The 15,689-nt window shown below is 45.5% G+C and overlaps 4 protein-coding genes and 2 non-coding genes across 6 annotated transcripts; 2 read left to right on the top strand and 4 right to left on the bottom strand.

Annotated features, from left to right (window-relative positions):
* Positions 1-1,113: 1,113 nt before the first annotated feature.
* TRVA0_094S00100 (Zn(II)2Cys6 transcription factor domain-containing protein) lies at positions 1,114-3,207 on the bottom strand (the record flags this gene model as incomplete). The annotated part of the gene is made up of 1 exon (XM_076687930.1): positions 1,114-3,207. One exon carries the CDS (start codon positions 3,205-3,207, stop codon positions 1,114-1,116), a length of 2,094 nt encoding a protein of 697 aa, XP_076537834.1.
* Positions 3,208-5,517: 2,310 nt separating this feature from the next.
* On the top strand, positions 5,518-6,819 carry TRVA0_094S00122 (uncharacterized protein; the record flags this gene model as incomplete). Its single annotated transcript, XM_076687931.1, has 1 exon — positions 5,518-6,819. One exon carries the CDS (start codon positions 5,518-5,520, stop codon positions 6,817-6,819), a length of 1,302 nt encoding a protein of 433 aa, XP_076537835.1.
* Positions 6,820-9,353: 2,534 nt separating this feature from the next.
* Positions 9,354-10,274, top strand: TRVA0_094S00144 (uncharacterized protein; the record flags this gene model as incomplete). The annotated part of the gene is made up of 1 exon (XM_076687932.1): positions 9,354-10,274. One exon carries the CDS (start codon positions 9,354-9,356, stop codon positions 10,272-10,274), a length of 921 nt encoding a protein of 306 aa, XP_076537836.1.
* A 1,696-nt stretch (positions 10,275-11,970) lies between these two features.
* Positions 11,971-13,044, bottom strand: BIO2 (biotin synthase; the record flags this gene model as incomplete). The annotated part of the gene is made up of 1 exon (XM_076687933.1): positions 11,971-13,044. One exon carries the CDS (start codon positions 13,042-13,044, stop codon positions 11,971-11,973), a length of 1,074 nt encoding a protein of 357 aa, XP_076537837.1.
* Positions 13,045-15,254: 2,210 nt separating this feature from the next.
* On the bottom strand, positions 15,255-15,349 carry tRNA-Lys(CTT). Its single transcript has 2 exons — positions 15,312-15,349; positions 15,255-15,291 (listed from the first exon to the last, which is right to left on the bottom strand). It is a non-coding gene; the product is annotated as a tRNA-Lys (tRNA).
* A 4-nt stretch (positions 15,350-15,353) lies between these two features.
* On the bottom strand, positions 15,354-15,454 carry tRNA-Pro(TGG). Its single transcript has 2 exons — positions 15,418-15,454; positions 15,354-15,390 (listed from the first exon to the last, which is right to left on the bottom strand). It is a non-coding gene; the product is annotated as a tRNA-Pro (tRNA).
* Positions 15,455-15,689: the final 235 nt, after the last annotated feature.

Below are 15,689 nucleotides of genomic sequence, written 5' to 3' on the forward strand. Positions count from 1 at the left end.
TTTCCTCAGCGCCGAGGCGCTAATGGCACGAGGGAAAACCCTTTCTTCTAGAGCAAGAACAGGTGGAACATCATAGATGACACCGCTCCCGCAAAATACCGGGGAAAAGACCTGTGCCAGCCACCCAGGTAGGGATAGTGGGTTCTCCCCGTATTGTCAGCTTACTGAGGGAATCCGCATCATCTTTTGTGGACTGGAGATAGGCATCCCAGGCTACTTAATGTTCTGCCATTGATTATATGTTAATGTTTATATTAAGCCAGCTGTTGAAGCCAAATGTTTAGATACAGTCTTCCTTAGCGTGAGCTCAGACTTTAATCTAGATCTATTATTATAAATACTGAATTTCTATGAATGTAATGTTCTGCCATTGATTTTATTTTAATGTTCATATTGAGCAGGAACAGGTGTCCATCATCATAGATGACACCTCTACCACAGAATACCGGGAAAAATGCCTGCACCAGCCACCCAAAAATGGAACTCATCTAACGAGAATGATGCCGTATTTCCAGAAATCAGCCGCCTCCATCAGACCCTCCTTCGTATTGAGCAGGACTGTAGGACTGATATCTGGCAAGGAATGGAAATACCTCCCACTGCAACAGGATATATTCGAACATTCCCATCTCCGTGTGTCGAGAGTCTGGGAAACAGCTCTCCTAAATATGTGATCTTTTTCAATGGTATTTCTGATTTCTGGGAATACGGCATCATTCTCGTTAGATGAGTTCCACATTTGGGTGTCTGGTGGGGATATTGTCAACGTTGCGCACCATAATGCACCAGTCACAAAGGTCAGATGACATCAGCTCATCTCAGAGTATTATATGGGAAGTTGTAATGATAGTAACGTATTATTATGAGTATAATAGATTCTGATAATATAAAAAAAATTAAGAGCTGTCATATGGCCGCGACCTCACAAAAGCGCTAATATGATATTACAAGCCTTCGCATATGTACAGCACGCACGTATAATAATAGCTTTTGCGCGACGAGGAAAGCATACCTGATAGAGTTTTTCTCTCCGTATCGCGAGATCGATCAATAAAGCCTAATTATTGTATAAATAATCGTTAATACATACTAATTTTATAGTATGACAAATGTCTAGAACATGTTTAAGTAATCGTCAGCGGGATGGTGTGGGTCAGTTTGGAGCACATCTTGCAAGTCCTGAGCGGTGCCCGCAGTTGGGTCTGCATAATGCTGATCGGTATTCATTGCAGAAGAGCCACCGAGGAAGGAAAATTCTACAGTCTCCCAGACATGCTCTAGCGAGGAATTGTAGGGGTCACCCACCGGAGAGATGGGAGAAAGAGCAGAAATGTTGTATATCGCAGGCTCCTGGAAAGGTGCTACGGTCTTAAGCAGACAGGGATCGTCTCGATCTGCAACGACACTCAACTCCGCAACAATCTGAGGCATTGTGTTGTTTTCACGAAGCACAGAGTCGGATGAAGTGTAAAAAACTCGGATCATTTCGGCCCTTTCGTAAGTCTTGCCGGCAAGTTCGAGCACCTTCAGGAAAAGAGTTATGGCGCGGTCAATCGGGTATGCAGAATACTCTACCCCGAACCAGCTTACAATGTTTTCGAGTGAGACAGTCACAGCCCACACTCTTAGAGACCGAATTGCGTATACAGCCATAATTGTCCCTGTTACCAGGTCATATTCTAGAGCATTTCGCAGGTTTCCCTCGGTACCATACTGCACCATTCCACTCGATAAGACGTATTCAATCGTTCGTGCCATGTCCAGACAAGTTCGAAGAGCCTTTTTGGTAATCCTCTCCATCACTGCGTCCAGACGAGACTGTTCAGACGAATTAAGACTCTTTGCGTCAGACCTAGCGGTGTGCGCAGCTTCCCAGAACCGCACAACGAGCACACAATAGGCAGCTTCGTTAAGCCAGTAATATATTTGATCCTCTTGAGGAACACTGGCAGGCGGCTTATCAGCCAGGGAGAAGAGCTCGCGGTGAAAAGAGGCGTATGAAGCCAACATACCGAGAATTTGTTCTAGGCGCAGGGTGGGGCTTCGCTGCTGGTTTTCTAGTCGCGCTCGGGGACAGAGGAGGTTCGCGAAAAGGTGATATACAATTAAGCAGGTATCCTTTGTGGCCAAAGCCGGATCGCAGGAAACGCTATGAGGACGCCACTGCGGTTGCTGCGGATTATGCGACTCCCACGAAAGCATATCGTTCGGCAGAAGAATGTCCTCCGGACGCACAGACGGCGAAGTCCCCGAGAACAGTGCCGTGAAAGCATCCATATACATAGACGTGTATACCACGCGCTTCGTGACCACCGAAGTAGGGCTGTTTACCTGGTACTGGTCGAAGTGATGCTCCAGGTATATCCGGCGCTGCACCCACTCTATCAACACGTTCGATCCGACTTTCGGGTGCACATTGGCCGGTGTCGGCAGGCACGAAAACAGAACAACCGAGAGAAGAATGTTCGAGTCTGTAGGCTGCTGGGACGCAAAAAGCTTCTCAATTACATGGAGAACTTGGCTGTAAAGTGCCGCATAGATGCGTAGTCGTGCCTGGATTACTGCTGCCTCAACCGCCGCACCATTAGGATTGCTTTCTGCGTTGAAATCGGCTGTTTGTAGCTCGCTACTGTTACAACCCAGTACGGAAGCATCATTCGTGTAAAGTGCCCCCAGGCAAGCCAGTGTCTTACGAAGCAACTTCGATCGTCGTCCCTTTCGGACATAGGCCAGGACCGGATAGAAAACCTCTCGCGCAGCGAGACCGTACCTCCCGCTATTCGCAAGGGACTTGATTGCAGCGTCCGGCAGCTCCCAGTAGAGCCCGGCCGAGCTTTCAACCTGGGGTGATCCTTCCTTGCCCGGGGATTGGTACGGGTTCTGTTGCTGTTGCTTTTGGAGCCGGCGAACCTGCTCTATACGCTGGCCACGGTAGGGCTTGATGACCTTGGGCGAGTGCCTGTAGTTGAAGGTGCATTCCAGGCTACGGTCATTACACTGGGTGCATCCTATCAGCCCCTGGGATTTTCTGGCCGTAGCATCGCATTTTACGCGGCGGATTCGGCAGGCGTCGCAAGCAGTTTGCCGACTGGGTCTGGGCTTGGAAAGGGTTTGCTTGGGTCTAGGCTGGGCGGAGTTGTTATCCGGAGGCGAGATATACTGTGAGCTGTTCTCCGGGTCTGTAAATGCAATGTTATCGAAATCCATTGTTTCGCAGGTATAATATACTGCACTCTACGCAATACTCCTACTCATCAGAGAGTATCGGATTTTGGAGTGTAGGTTTTGTTGCCAGTGGATTTTGAAGGGGCGTGCCGCGCGGTTCTCTCGCCTCCCCCTTCTCTTAATAGGCAAATAGCCGGCATGATGCGACAGGTAAGAAGATATCTACCATTATATCGGTAGAGAAAGTTATATGGATGAATTATATACATTATGAAGATGCAAAATATTTGGCCAATTAGCATATTGCGATTATGATTTAATAACGGAGCGCCTTATCGGTCTCTTAAAGCACCTCCACCTTCAGAAATCACTTCGGTCGAATGAGAAGACCATGCTCTAAAACAGCAGGTGGCAAAATTCTTCAAACAGGGAAACAATTGGACACCAATTAGAGGCCATTTAAACGTTGAAGAGGAATATCTTGCATTTCTGGGCACCCCGTCACAAAAAGAACTCAGTAAACTGTAACTGAATCCCATTGCTTGACGGCGACATGAAACATGAAATAAAAGCGGACAATTTTGGAATTCGTCATGTTCATTGCTATAGATAGAGCATTTCTAATAGTAGCGGCCGAAGAATGTAGAACGTGAAGATTACACTACCGTCCAATTCTAATAAAACACCAAAAAGAGCTGTACATTATTGTTTGACGAGAGAATTGGATCTTCAAAAGCTAGGAGATGGCATCAACTTCTTCAAATTCACGAATCTTCAGCCTGACTAGACATTGCGGGGAAGTGAATTTCCAAACGATTGCTACTACCAGTAAGATCCATTACGTAAATGCATGCAGCTCTATTTCTCATATCTGCCCAGTTCATGTGTTTTTTTCGGCTTACAGCATAACCACATGAAATCAATTCAAAATTGGCACACCCAGGACGTAAAATCCTAATGACCGTCTATATGCCAGCTAAAGATCGTCAGGGGCCCTTGCAATATGGAGCACGACTGAGATTTTGTGCATTTTTTAAAGCGCACCATAAGCGGTAAATGTCTGCAAGTCGCTTGCGCACGAAAATTTATATATCAACCTCGGTTCGAATCATCACCATGAGATCTCTGTATGCATTTGCTATCGACGAAACCTTCTTCATAGTAGATTCTTGTCTCTATGATAATGTGATTCTGTGCGTTATCAAAATATACCTTATTTCCCCGGGTTTTGTGAGCAATTTCCCACAATAGGTTTCACGTCTGGCATATACAGCCTCTAGTGGACCATCGATGATTAAAGAATCTGACAGCAGATGCGCCTCACCCTTTAATTAGTAGTACTGGTACAGTACAGTACAGTACTACAATGTATACACGTAGCGCGAGCCGTTGATCTCGGAGCAACAGTTGTATAGTACACTTTGCGGTACATACATTCGTGTCCAAATTGTTCGTTAGGCGTGTGGCGGCGGAGTGCGGGGGAGGTGCAGACTAGGTTAATACATCTCGGTTGGAAAGGAAAAGACTGAACGTGATTGTGCCAAGGAGCCATCTAATACGGTAAAATTGTGTATTGACATATCGTACTGGAAAGATAGAATATACGTGGCAAAGCCCCGGAAAGCCAGTTCGCCTACCGCGCTTTTTTTTTCACATAATTGGTCAGACTTAAAAATAGGCTGAATGGCTACAAAGTTCTTCAGGACGAGCTTTCACTTTTTTTTTTTTCGCTATGACAGGATTTGACTGTCGTATAGCCTGCAGATACATCTTCTTAGAATTTATTTTTCTCAGACTTACGTTATGCATTGCACTGCATTAGACCTAAGGCACCAGGGCCCCCGCTTCAAAAGTAATTACTTCTGGTGCAGATGACTGTCTGATGCTCGTTTAAGGGGGACGAGAGTACCCGTTGGAGTGACACCAGAACGGAAACGTTTAGTTGATTAATGGAGAAGGCCAGTTCCAAGATGAATTTTACGTGAATAAAGTAGTCAGACGGCCACCAGCGAAAATGGAGAAAACAAAATCATATCGATGGATCGGAGCTGATAATTTGTGGCATACTGAGCTCACCTGTTTCAACCATCGCCAATCATCTACCTGTGTGCAAAATGGCACTCTTGTGACATATGAAAAAAAGAAAGATATACCTCCCCTGCACCGATCTTGTACGCCCACCTCTCGTGCAATTGCAACCGCTCGCTTGCTATGTAATTTTTTTCGCGGTTTGTACCTACTCCAGATGCTTGTGATATACACTTGGTTAATACATATATAGTGACCCTTTCCCTTTCTTGATCTCCTTTCCAAGCCTAATTCATAATTCTGCTTTAAAGGCCCACGACACAAATGGATTCAGGAGAAACCGCTAGTGGTTTGGCGTCGCTTGCTGGACTGGATGTTAATTTTCTGGCCATGCTCACCCCCGAAGGGGCCGTGCCAGGTACTGGTCTCCTTCCTCTATCAGCAACTTCTACTGAGCAGCTCGGCCCACTTCCGCAAGCTATCCTTGACGTAGTTGTTACCGAATTGCCTGCTCTCTTTGGTGATTATCCTTCGTCAAGCGATAAGGCTCCAGCAGCCATTTTCATCGTCTTTAATGCATTGCTAGCATTGGGCTCCCTGTATATCTTCTTTAAAAACACTTCTGCGGGCCATAAGTATTACGGTACATTGCTTATCTTCTTTTATGCAATTTGCAAACTCATTGGCTTCTCTGTCCGTCTCCAATGGTCTAAAAACATTATGCAGATTCAGACCGGTATCGCTTCGACAGTTTTCACGCAGACTCCTCCTCTAATTCTTAACGCACTAATTCTCAACTTCGCTACCCGAATTCTCACTTGGAGACACCCAAGAGTTGGCCGGTCCGCTCTTTTCCGCGGTCAGTTTGTTGTTATCTATGGTATCGTGCTTGGTTGCGTTATTATGGCTATTCTCGGCACTGGTTTGCCATATATTTACTACATGAGCCAGGAAACCCTCGATAAGTGCCATCAAGTAGCCAAAGCTGCCGCAATTCTTGAGCTTTTCTTCTGCATCAACGGTATATTGGTGGTTCTTTTCGCATATGCCTTCAAGCCAGGTTCTCTGGACGGTCTCTTCACGAAAAAGTCTGCTAGCTCGCCATTGGTAATCCAGCCCACCTGGATTGAACGATTCAGCACCTTTTACTACGTTACCAAAGGCTCACACATCCCTGTTTACAAAGGCTCCGCACTCGCTGAAGCTCATGCAGTTATTCCAGTTCGAGAGTCTCCAGCTGGCGGCAACGCTCGTGTTTACTCTACTGACACCAATCACTTCCCAAGCATCAGATCTCACATTTCTATTGTCTTCATTACCTCATTCTTCCTCACCCTTAGCGCCTGCTTCCGGGTTGCTTCTGTGTTTATTACGAAGCCACGAGGAGGTGGCCAAGACGACCCAATTGTCAATGCTATCTTCCACAAGTCCATTTTCTACGTCTTTTACGGAGCAGTGGAGTTGCTAGTTGCTGCTTTCTTGCTTGTTGTTCGAGTTGATTTGCGGTTTTATATTCCTGACCACGCCACGAACCGGAAGGCTGGCGACCCAGAGTCACCAGCAATTGAAACATTTGAGGGTGGCTTCAACGATCAGTCGGAAGAGAACCTCGCCAAGGAGAACTAATTTATATAATTTATATATCAAATGCCGACCCTTATAATAAGTATTCTATTGTGTCTAATATTGTCAATTATCGATTACCAGTTGTCCTTCGCTAACTATCAATGTAAGGGCCATGCATTGTCCAGAACGAAAAAAATAGAAACACTGCGAATCCGCAGAAGCAATAGAAGGAGTAGTTTAACCATGACACATGAAGAAGTCAAATACAATGTAATCTATTTTTTTATGTTATTTACGTTTTCCTGAGTATCCCCCCGCCCCCCTCTCCACACCGCCTGCACTCTACGCATCCGACGGTCCTATTTAGGAGAGATAACGCAGTACTACTGTACTGTAGCACTTTTCATAAACCCATGGATCTATTCCTTTTGAATGCGAAAATGGACAAATCCGAGCAGGTGAAACTCACAGGCTCAGCAAATGGAACGGCACGGTATCGACCCCGCCTATCTGCAGATGGCAGGTCTGACCTGCAGGACCCCACACCAACCACTGCAGTTCGGCAATTGGCAACTTCGATAAATTTTCATGTGATGGGGTTATATTGTGTGATCTTCGATCGAGTTCGAAACGTCTTGGAGGCAGGGGGCGGGATGACTTTCGGTTATTTTTTTCTCGAAACATTTTGCGAATTAAAATTGGGGGTCAGAAAAACTAAGAAATTTGTAAATGCGCCGCTACAACGAAACGATTGAGTAAAAGACGCAATTTTAGGCGTCAGAGGACAGACCGAAAAGGCCAAAAGAGTACTTGTGAAAGGCGAAAGCACTATCTTTCAGCGAATTGTTTTACCGTGAGACCAGATAGATGCATAATGGGCTCACTTTTCCTTCGTTTGCGATTATCTCCCTTCTGCTATACTGACCCATCGCTTTTTGCATGGTTTTTCAAATTTCGCAAAGACATACATGAATGAGGGGAGAGTTGGAGGGCATCATGGGCGTTACGTGTTGTGTTAACCCATTGACAGCAGCCATCCATGAACTTATGCTTCTGCTGCACATTCAAAGAATAGCTGTCTTTGAAGCATGTGAATTGCCAATGAGGACGAGGATGTTGAAAGATACGTTTCTAAAACAGCATACATAACGTCGCACCAAATATTCAGGTACGATCGCACGTCTGAAGCCCCGGTATGGGCTACGTACGTGGACGAGAGCATCTCAGGGGCCATCCTGACGTTTTCACTTGGTTAGCTCAAACGTTCTGAGGCATGTGAGAAGGTGAGGTATAATGAAAATGCGTTGCAGGGTTGTTAACCAGCCTTCGAATTGCATTGGCCTGTCAATTACCAAAACTCCACACCAACCACAATTTGTCTCTGCCGCGGAGCTTCTGAATGAATTTAAAGTTGATGTATTGTTACACAATTGTATTTGATTGCTCGGAGATCTACGTATAAAAATAGAATTGATGATTGAGGGTGTACGCCCCATTTCTCAAGGATGGCAAATTTACCAAAACTCTCATGTCTAATGTAGAATATTATGGGCGATCGCATATTGTAAGCAAATGCACGAACTTCTAAGGACAACTGGGTACCGCACTATCATAGATTGCTTACCGCCTCGTACCCTTCCGAAGCCGCCGGTACATATCGAATATGAAGCTAAAGAAGAGCCCATGGCACTGGTATTTATATTTTCAGTAGAGTTAGATTAGGACAATTTCAACAACAATTATTGAGTAAAAGACCAGAGCCTGTCACTGTTTTTGAATTAATTTCTACGCTCCTAGTGCAGGATTGGGCTCGACCGATACGCGACTGTTACCCCTGAAGGCAGCCACAAAAAAGTACGGCTTGCATCATGCATTAGCTCTCAACCCGCTTTGCTTGCTTATGGTGGACACACGGCAAGCCCGCCTTGGTACAGGACGCATCACAATGACGGAGCATATTCGTATCTAAGCGGTTGAGCTCAAACCAAATGAAAGCGGTATGCTATTATGGCTTTTGATTCCATTATCTTGATTTGCCATTAGTTGCCTGAACTAAATGAAGGGATAATAGGAACTCCCAAGCGTCGTATATAGCCAAAAAATGACACAATCTGCTCAGATGCAAGCCATCATCCCGGACCGATCTAAAATTACATAACGTTTGCACTGACGGTACAGTTGTACTAGGTTGGACCATCCATGTGGACTTGGTCCACCCCGAGGCCGAATAAGCCAGAATAGTATTGGCGGGGGTGAACGAAGGAAAGGTGGGGTAGGACCACCATTTTGGTAGGTGACGGATCCCAATTTGGGAAGGTGATGGAACATATCCACATTTCTTTTGTGCACTTGCAGGCTTCCCCGACTCACTGCAGGCGCCAGGTCCGCTGAACCAAGGCGTGAAAAAGCAAATACAGGGGGATTAGGGCCATGAACCTTCGAGGAAGTAGAGGAGCTTCACAAGGTTGAAGGAAGCTGAAAGAATTGGCGATTTTATATAAATTAGGTTGAATTTCCGGCATTGACTTCTCTTTTTCCCTTCATCAGTTCATTCGTTACTTCATCGAATTACCTAATACTCTAATAGATAAAAAATGGTCTCCAAGCTCACTCTTTCCGCTGTTGCCCTGTCGGCTGCCACTGCCTTTGCTGACTGCCAGCTCTCCTCTGGCGGCCAGAAGGTTCAGACCAACTTCAATACCCTTGTTTCCTCTAACGCTGACCTCAAGAAGGCTATTGACAGCTGGTCCCAGTCTGACGGTCTCGCTGGTGCTCTTCCAATCACCCAGAAGGCCGATGCTGTCCTTTCTGCCACTAAGGCCACTAGCTCGGCTCTGAGCTCCCTCTCCGGCGCCAATGAGTGTGACATCCAGACCATTGTCTCGCAGATTTCGTCCTCCTCTACTTCCATTGAGGGCTCCCTGAGCGCCATTACCCAGAAGGCTGCTGACTTCAAGGCTGTCCACGCCGACTCTATTGTCGATGCCCAGCTCTCTGACTTGAACAGCGCTGCTAACGACCTCATTGGCACCGTCTACAAGGTGCTCCCATGCTCTGTCGTCGGCCAGACCTTCGACTCTTTGGACGGCATTGTCTCTGGCTTCGCTGCTGCCGAGAAGGCCTTTGGCCAGGCCACTCAGAACGGCCCATCTCACCCATCTACCTGCGCTGCCACTTCCGGTGCCGCTAAGACCTCTGCTCCAGCCTCTTCTGCTGCTGGTACCTCTGCTGCTGGTGCCACCACCTCTGCTGCTGCTTCTGGTGCTGCTGCTGCCACCACCTCTGCTGCTGCTTCTGGTGCTGCTTCTGGCTCTGCCCCAGCTACCACTGCTGCTGCTTCTGGTGCTGCTTCCAGCTCTGCCGCTGCTACCACCGGCGTTGCCACTGAGTCCGCCCCAGCCACCAATGGCACTGCCTCTGGCACCGGCGTTGCCCCAGTCTCCGAGAACGCTGCTAACAAGGTCGCTCTTGGTGGTCTTGCCGGCCTTGTCGGTGCTGCTGCGCTTCTCCTCTAAACAGGTTTACGATTGTAATCATTGTTTAATTTTCTAATTATTTTTATTTCCATAGATTTTTTCGTTTCTATCTAGGAGACTTAATTTATAACGAGCAACCTTTTTTCATCCTTTTCATTCGAGCTTATAGAACGCCTTTTAGCAATTGAGGAGAATTTAATTGTATTGTAATACTAAAGTGACGGTAGTTCGCGACAATTGGCCCTGAGGACAAAATACGGAGTGTACAATACGCTGTGTAACTGTTAGTAGTAAAAAGGGCAAGTGGGGAAAGTTGAAGCGGCTTCTCAGAAAAGCCGGGGGTTATTCCAAGGACGGATGTCACACTATGCAAGTTTGATCGATGCGCATTACACGCTTTGGTCAGTTCTTCGTAGGATTTTTGAAACCTACAGCGTTGGGATCGCCGATATGATTCTTCGGATTAAGACATCCTTGGGTCGGCGTTATTAATTCTACCGTACCAGTAACTTGTATTTTCTTCGACATGAAAAGCCTGGTCTTCACTGCTGATACATGAACATGGCGTCACAATTAGAAATATCGTAAACGCAGTAGCATCAGATACTATATACAGCACCTTGTTCCTACCTGACCAGCAATTCTGACGTGATCTTGGAAGCACAGGATCTTATACGGGATTATAAGCAGAACGACTTCGTATCGCCGTATTGTGACGCATGCTGTAAAATTTGCGAAATAATTTGTTTTCGAAAAAAAAAGCTGTTCATATGCTACAGCCACAATACATATTAAGCTTGTTCGGTCCGGAAATGTCTACTACTGTACTATTCGCTGAAGTGGCTTTTAGATTATTTTACTAACTCTCTGTGTGGAAATTAACTTCTGACCTTAATTAAACACTATGAACAGACCAGGCTTAGCCAAAAAAAAAGTGGGGAGGGGGGAAGAGGGGAGCGGTTGAAAAGAGGAGGTGGATGAGGTGCCGGCGGTATTCCGGCTTTCCTTAAGGGACCACACACATAACGAAGACTGACCGAAATGCTTTCGCGGTTCCTTGGCGAGCTGTCTTGGCGAACTGGACTGTGGAAGCATTGTGAATATTGTGCTGGGCACTCTACAACCCTAGTTAGCGATACTGCTAATGCTTCAATAGTTATTTTTTCTTTGTAGCCTCATGACGAGCGTACCAGTAGCATTGTTATTTGAGCTCGGCATGAATAATTACAATAGCATCATTCATATGATATTTTCAATGGCCGATCGATCGATTGGAGGAAAGATCTTTCCTATAAACTGGTTGTAAAATTTTGAGATCGCTTTCGCCGCTATCCTCTGGTGTTAATCTTCAAGCTCTAAAAAGGATGCAATGATTTTATGAACACCTGACGATAGAATCCCATTGTCAGTAACATTCCTAGGAAAAGAATTCCTCAGACCGGGGTACTACTATGTCGTTCTCGTCGATATTCTCTTGCTCGGATGGCTGCAAGTCAAGCCATAGCCACATATTGAGAATAGCCATCGCTGCAATAGGATTTTTTACCTAACGTAACTAGGTGCCTTACGGCGACCAGAGCAAATCACTTTTCACATCTCTGTGTATTATACATTCAATGTTCTATGAGTAAGACCAGCACATCCGGCCAGGTGCTTCACGAATAGTCACATTCCATCTAGAAGTTGCTTGTTCTGTAGGTTCTTTTTGAACTTCTGCCCTGCGAGATGGGCTGGTTTAGGCAGTACCGGTGTATTTGACCCTGGAGAAGCTAACCATTGGCTTCAAACCCCACCTGGCAAGCAGAGCCTTGTCTTCGTCCCAGCCGTTACACATAGTCGTCAACATTTTATGACCAGTAAAAATCGCATTGGCGCCAGCCATAAAGCACATTGCTTGATCGGTCTCCTTCATTGTGTATCGGCCCGCAGCGAGTCGGACAATGGACCCCGGCATAACGATCCTAGCCGTAGCAATAGTCCTAACCACGGCATCCACGGGTAGCGCTATTTCCTTTTGGATATCTCCCATAGGAGTACCTTTAATTGGTACTAGTTTGTTAATTGGGACTGACTCTGGGTGCTCTGGAAGCGTAGCCAACGTATGAAGGAAGGATATATGGTCTTCCGGCTTCTCACCGAGACCCAAAATACCTCCGGAACAAACACTAACACCAGCAGACCTTACGTTCTTCAAAGTATTAAGTCTTTCGTCATAAGATCGTGTGGTAATAACTTTGGGATAGTGCTCCCTTGAAGTGTCGATATTGTGGTTGTAGGCAGTCAGACCAGCTTCTCGGAGAATACCCATCTGCTCTTCGTTGACCATCCCCAGCGTGACGCAGCTCTCCAGTCCAAGATTATTGACCTCTTGAACCATTTGAGCAATTCTCTTGAGTCCACTCTTTCGTCCTTTCATATCTCTCCATGCAGCTCCCATACAGAACCGCGTCGATCCGTTCTCCTTCGCTTCTTTGGCGGCATTTATCACATCCTCGACTTTGACCATTTTTTCTGCTTCGACATCAGTGGCATACCGCGTACTCTGAGCACAGTACTTGCAATCCTCGGTACATCCTCCTGACTTGATATTCATCAAGGTACAAAGCTGGACTTCGGCAGGATTGTGGAACTTTCGATGAACTCCAGCAGCGGTATGGATTAGATCCAACAGCGAAGTGTGATAAATATCAGAAATCTCCTTCTTTGTCCAGTCATGCCGTATCCTTGCCTCAGAGGCGTTGAAAAGAGTTCTTACAAACCCTTTAGGAGTGCCAACTCGATTCCCTAACCTCAAAATAGACCTGTTCATAGCTATAGGTGACAACTGTCAAATCAAAAAAAAGTGGTGATTATAGGGGGTCTATATATTCTTCAGCAACGAACCAATCAACTCTTGCTTAATAATTTATAGGCTGCGCGGCAAGGCGACGCATCCATTTTTGTTGAGTCACCCGAGTCACCTCCGTAGTCATTCGAGTCATGCATTTTTCGTCTAATGCTGCCATATCTGAAACAAATTTCGGCTGTGCGGGAAACTCTTCCCAACAACTCCACGTAATGCTTCCAAACACAACTGTCTTGCATGTCAGAGCCCACACCTAAAACAAATGTCGCGAAGGCGAAACGGGCAACCTGGCATTTTAGTTATTTTTTAGGGAAAGTAGAAGTTTAACAATATACGGTATTTAATGCATGTTCTTAATGGCGCCTATAGGAAGAGCAGGTGTAAGTGTGCCTTTAAGCAGCGTCAAAATATCTGATGTATAACTGTCGCAAGCGACGAAACCTCCATCTCTGTCTCTGACTCTCTGATCAGACTGGGGATATGCTCTGTCGTAGTTTGCTTATTCGCGTACAGAGCCTATCTGAAGTTGCTGCATGTACTTCTTTCATTCTGATGTTCTTCTTCTCGCTGAGCGCTTAATAGTTACAGTCCACCGGTACGTCATTGAATTTAATAAATCTAGCAATATCGTTGTACTCTTAGAGCGTACTGCGATACTCAAGATCTTTCGTAACATTGTGGGGTCCGTACATTGCAGATGAGAGTTCCATTCCAGAAGTAATAGCAGCTTCATTAAAACTGCATAAAGATGCCAATAATATGAAGAAGTGTGCTTCGACAGCGATGTTTAAGCAGCATTTCTGTAAAGTCTTATTATTGTTATCTTAACAGGACCAAGTATAATTTTTATATCCATGCTCTATCTTGTCCAGTGCTCGAGGTCATAGCCCCTCCTCCAATAAGTAAGTGACACCAACGAGCAGCCGACACTTCTCTGCACAAATAAGGACTCGAAAGGATCGCCAAATTCCTCAAGGGAGGATGTCGCCCAAAGACACAATTGACCCGCTAGCGAAACATTGCCAATCCCACATTTGAAGGGTGTAAGTTTTTTTAATCTCATCGGTTAACTGTTTCACATACTCTTCCCGGGTACCCAATCCCCACCGCCCAAATCCAGTACAATTGCGGGACCCAATTGATATGAAAGCGAATTTGTTATGGAAGATTATACTGTATATATCTTACGCGATTTCTTCAGCCTTCAGCCTTACAAAGAGGCTCTTGCAATTGATTGTTAAATGAATGAATCCTTGACCATTCTTTCCGTCGCAGCTACTGGTCGTGTGTCTACATCGGTCACTCGCCGAGCCTGTCCACACCGGTCACTCACCGAACCGCTATACCTCGAGAAATTTGCAGGCGGGCGCAGTTGGAGGCTAAATAGATCTAGACGATAGATTCCTATTATGGCTCCTGGGTGTTGGAAGTCAAATATCAATTACAAATTATATCTGACCCTAATTTATATATATACAAAAGTACAAAGTTAGACACGAGTACCGAAAGTGTCTACATTAAAGACGGTAAGGAAAGGAAAAGAGTACAAAGAGGGAATCGTGGCTTCTATTACTTGTACATAGCGATTGACTTCGGGGCGGAGTTAATGCGTTCCGAGGAGATAGCGCATTCCTATAGGTGTTGGGTTTCATATAAGAAAGCATCAGGATGTACCTCGACGCATATCACAACAAATGTGGAGACTTATGCATGGTGTTCCCCAAAAAGGTAGACTCCTTGGAACGTGCTTATTACGTGCTGAAGCCTATCGCGGTATTATAAAAGGCGCAATTCCCGTCTTACTCCTTTCCTTCCTTACCGTCTTTAATGTAGACACTTCAGTGTCTAACCTTGTATTTCGTATAAATTAGAGTCAGATATAATTGATATTTGACATCCAACAATTACAAATTATATCTGACCCTAATTTATATATATACAAAAGTACAAAGTTAGACACTAAAAAGAGTACATAGAGGGAATCGTGGCTTTTATAATAGCGATTGACTTCGGGACGGAGTTAATGCGTTCCGAGGATCTCGAGATAGCGCATTAATCGATCCCTATAGGAGTCTACTTTTCTGACACCCAACAGCTGCCATCCCATGTATATATATATGGCCGGCCCGCCCACGTGGCCGCCGCGCGCGCGATCGATATCCAAAAAAAATTGAAGCCCAACGGGGGGCTCGAACCCCCAACCTTGTGATGACTTTCATCCCCGAAGGGTCTTAAGAGTCACACGCTCTACCGATTGAGCTAGCCGGGCAAATGGGCCGAGCAGGGAATTGAACCCTGGACCACTCGCAAACTTCAGATCGATCAGTAATGACCGTCGCCCAAAGCGAGTATCATACGACTAGACCACACGGCCGTTCAACTTGTTGAATTTGCGAAATTTTTGAAATATAAAAATTGCTTAATAAAATTACGTAATATCATGATTAGTATTATGTAAGCAGAATTATTTGCATGCTTTTATTCGCGAGATTCAGGTATATTTATAGGTTTTACAATCATTGCTGAGCATATATGGGTATTACACTAACTTTCAGGCTACCCAAAGTTATTTAACTCTTGCGACTGTGTCGCCAAGTTTTATTTTTTAT

Source organism: Trichomonascus vanleenenianus (genome assembly GCF_965637985.1).
Source record: "Trichomonascus vanleenenianus strain CLIB 3782 genome assembly, contig: TRVA0_094S, whole genome shotgun sequence".
Lineage (NCBI taxonomy): Eukaryota > Fungi > Ascomycota > Dipodascomycetes > Dipodascales > Trichomonascaceae > Blastobotrys > Blastobotrys vanleenenianus.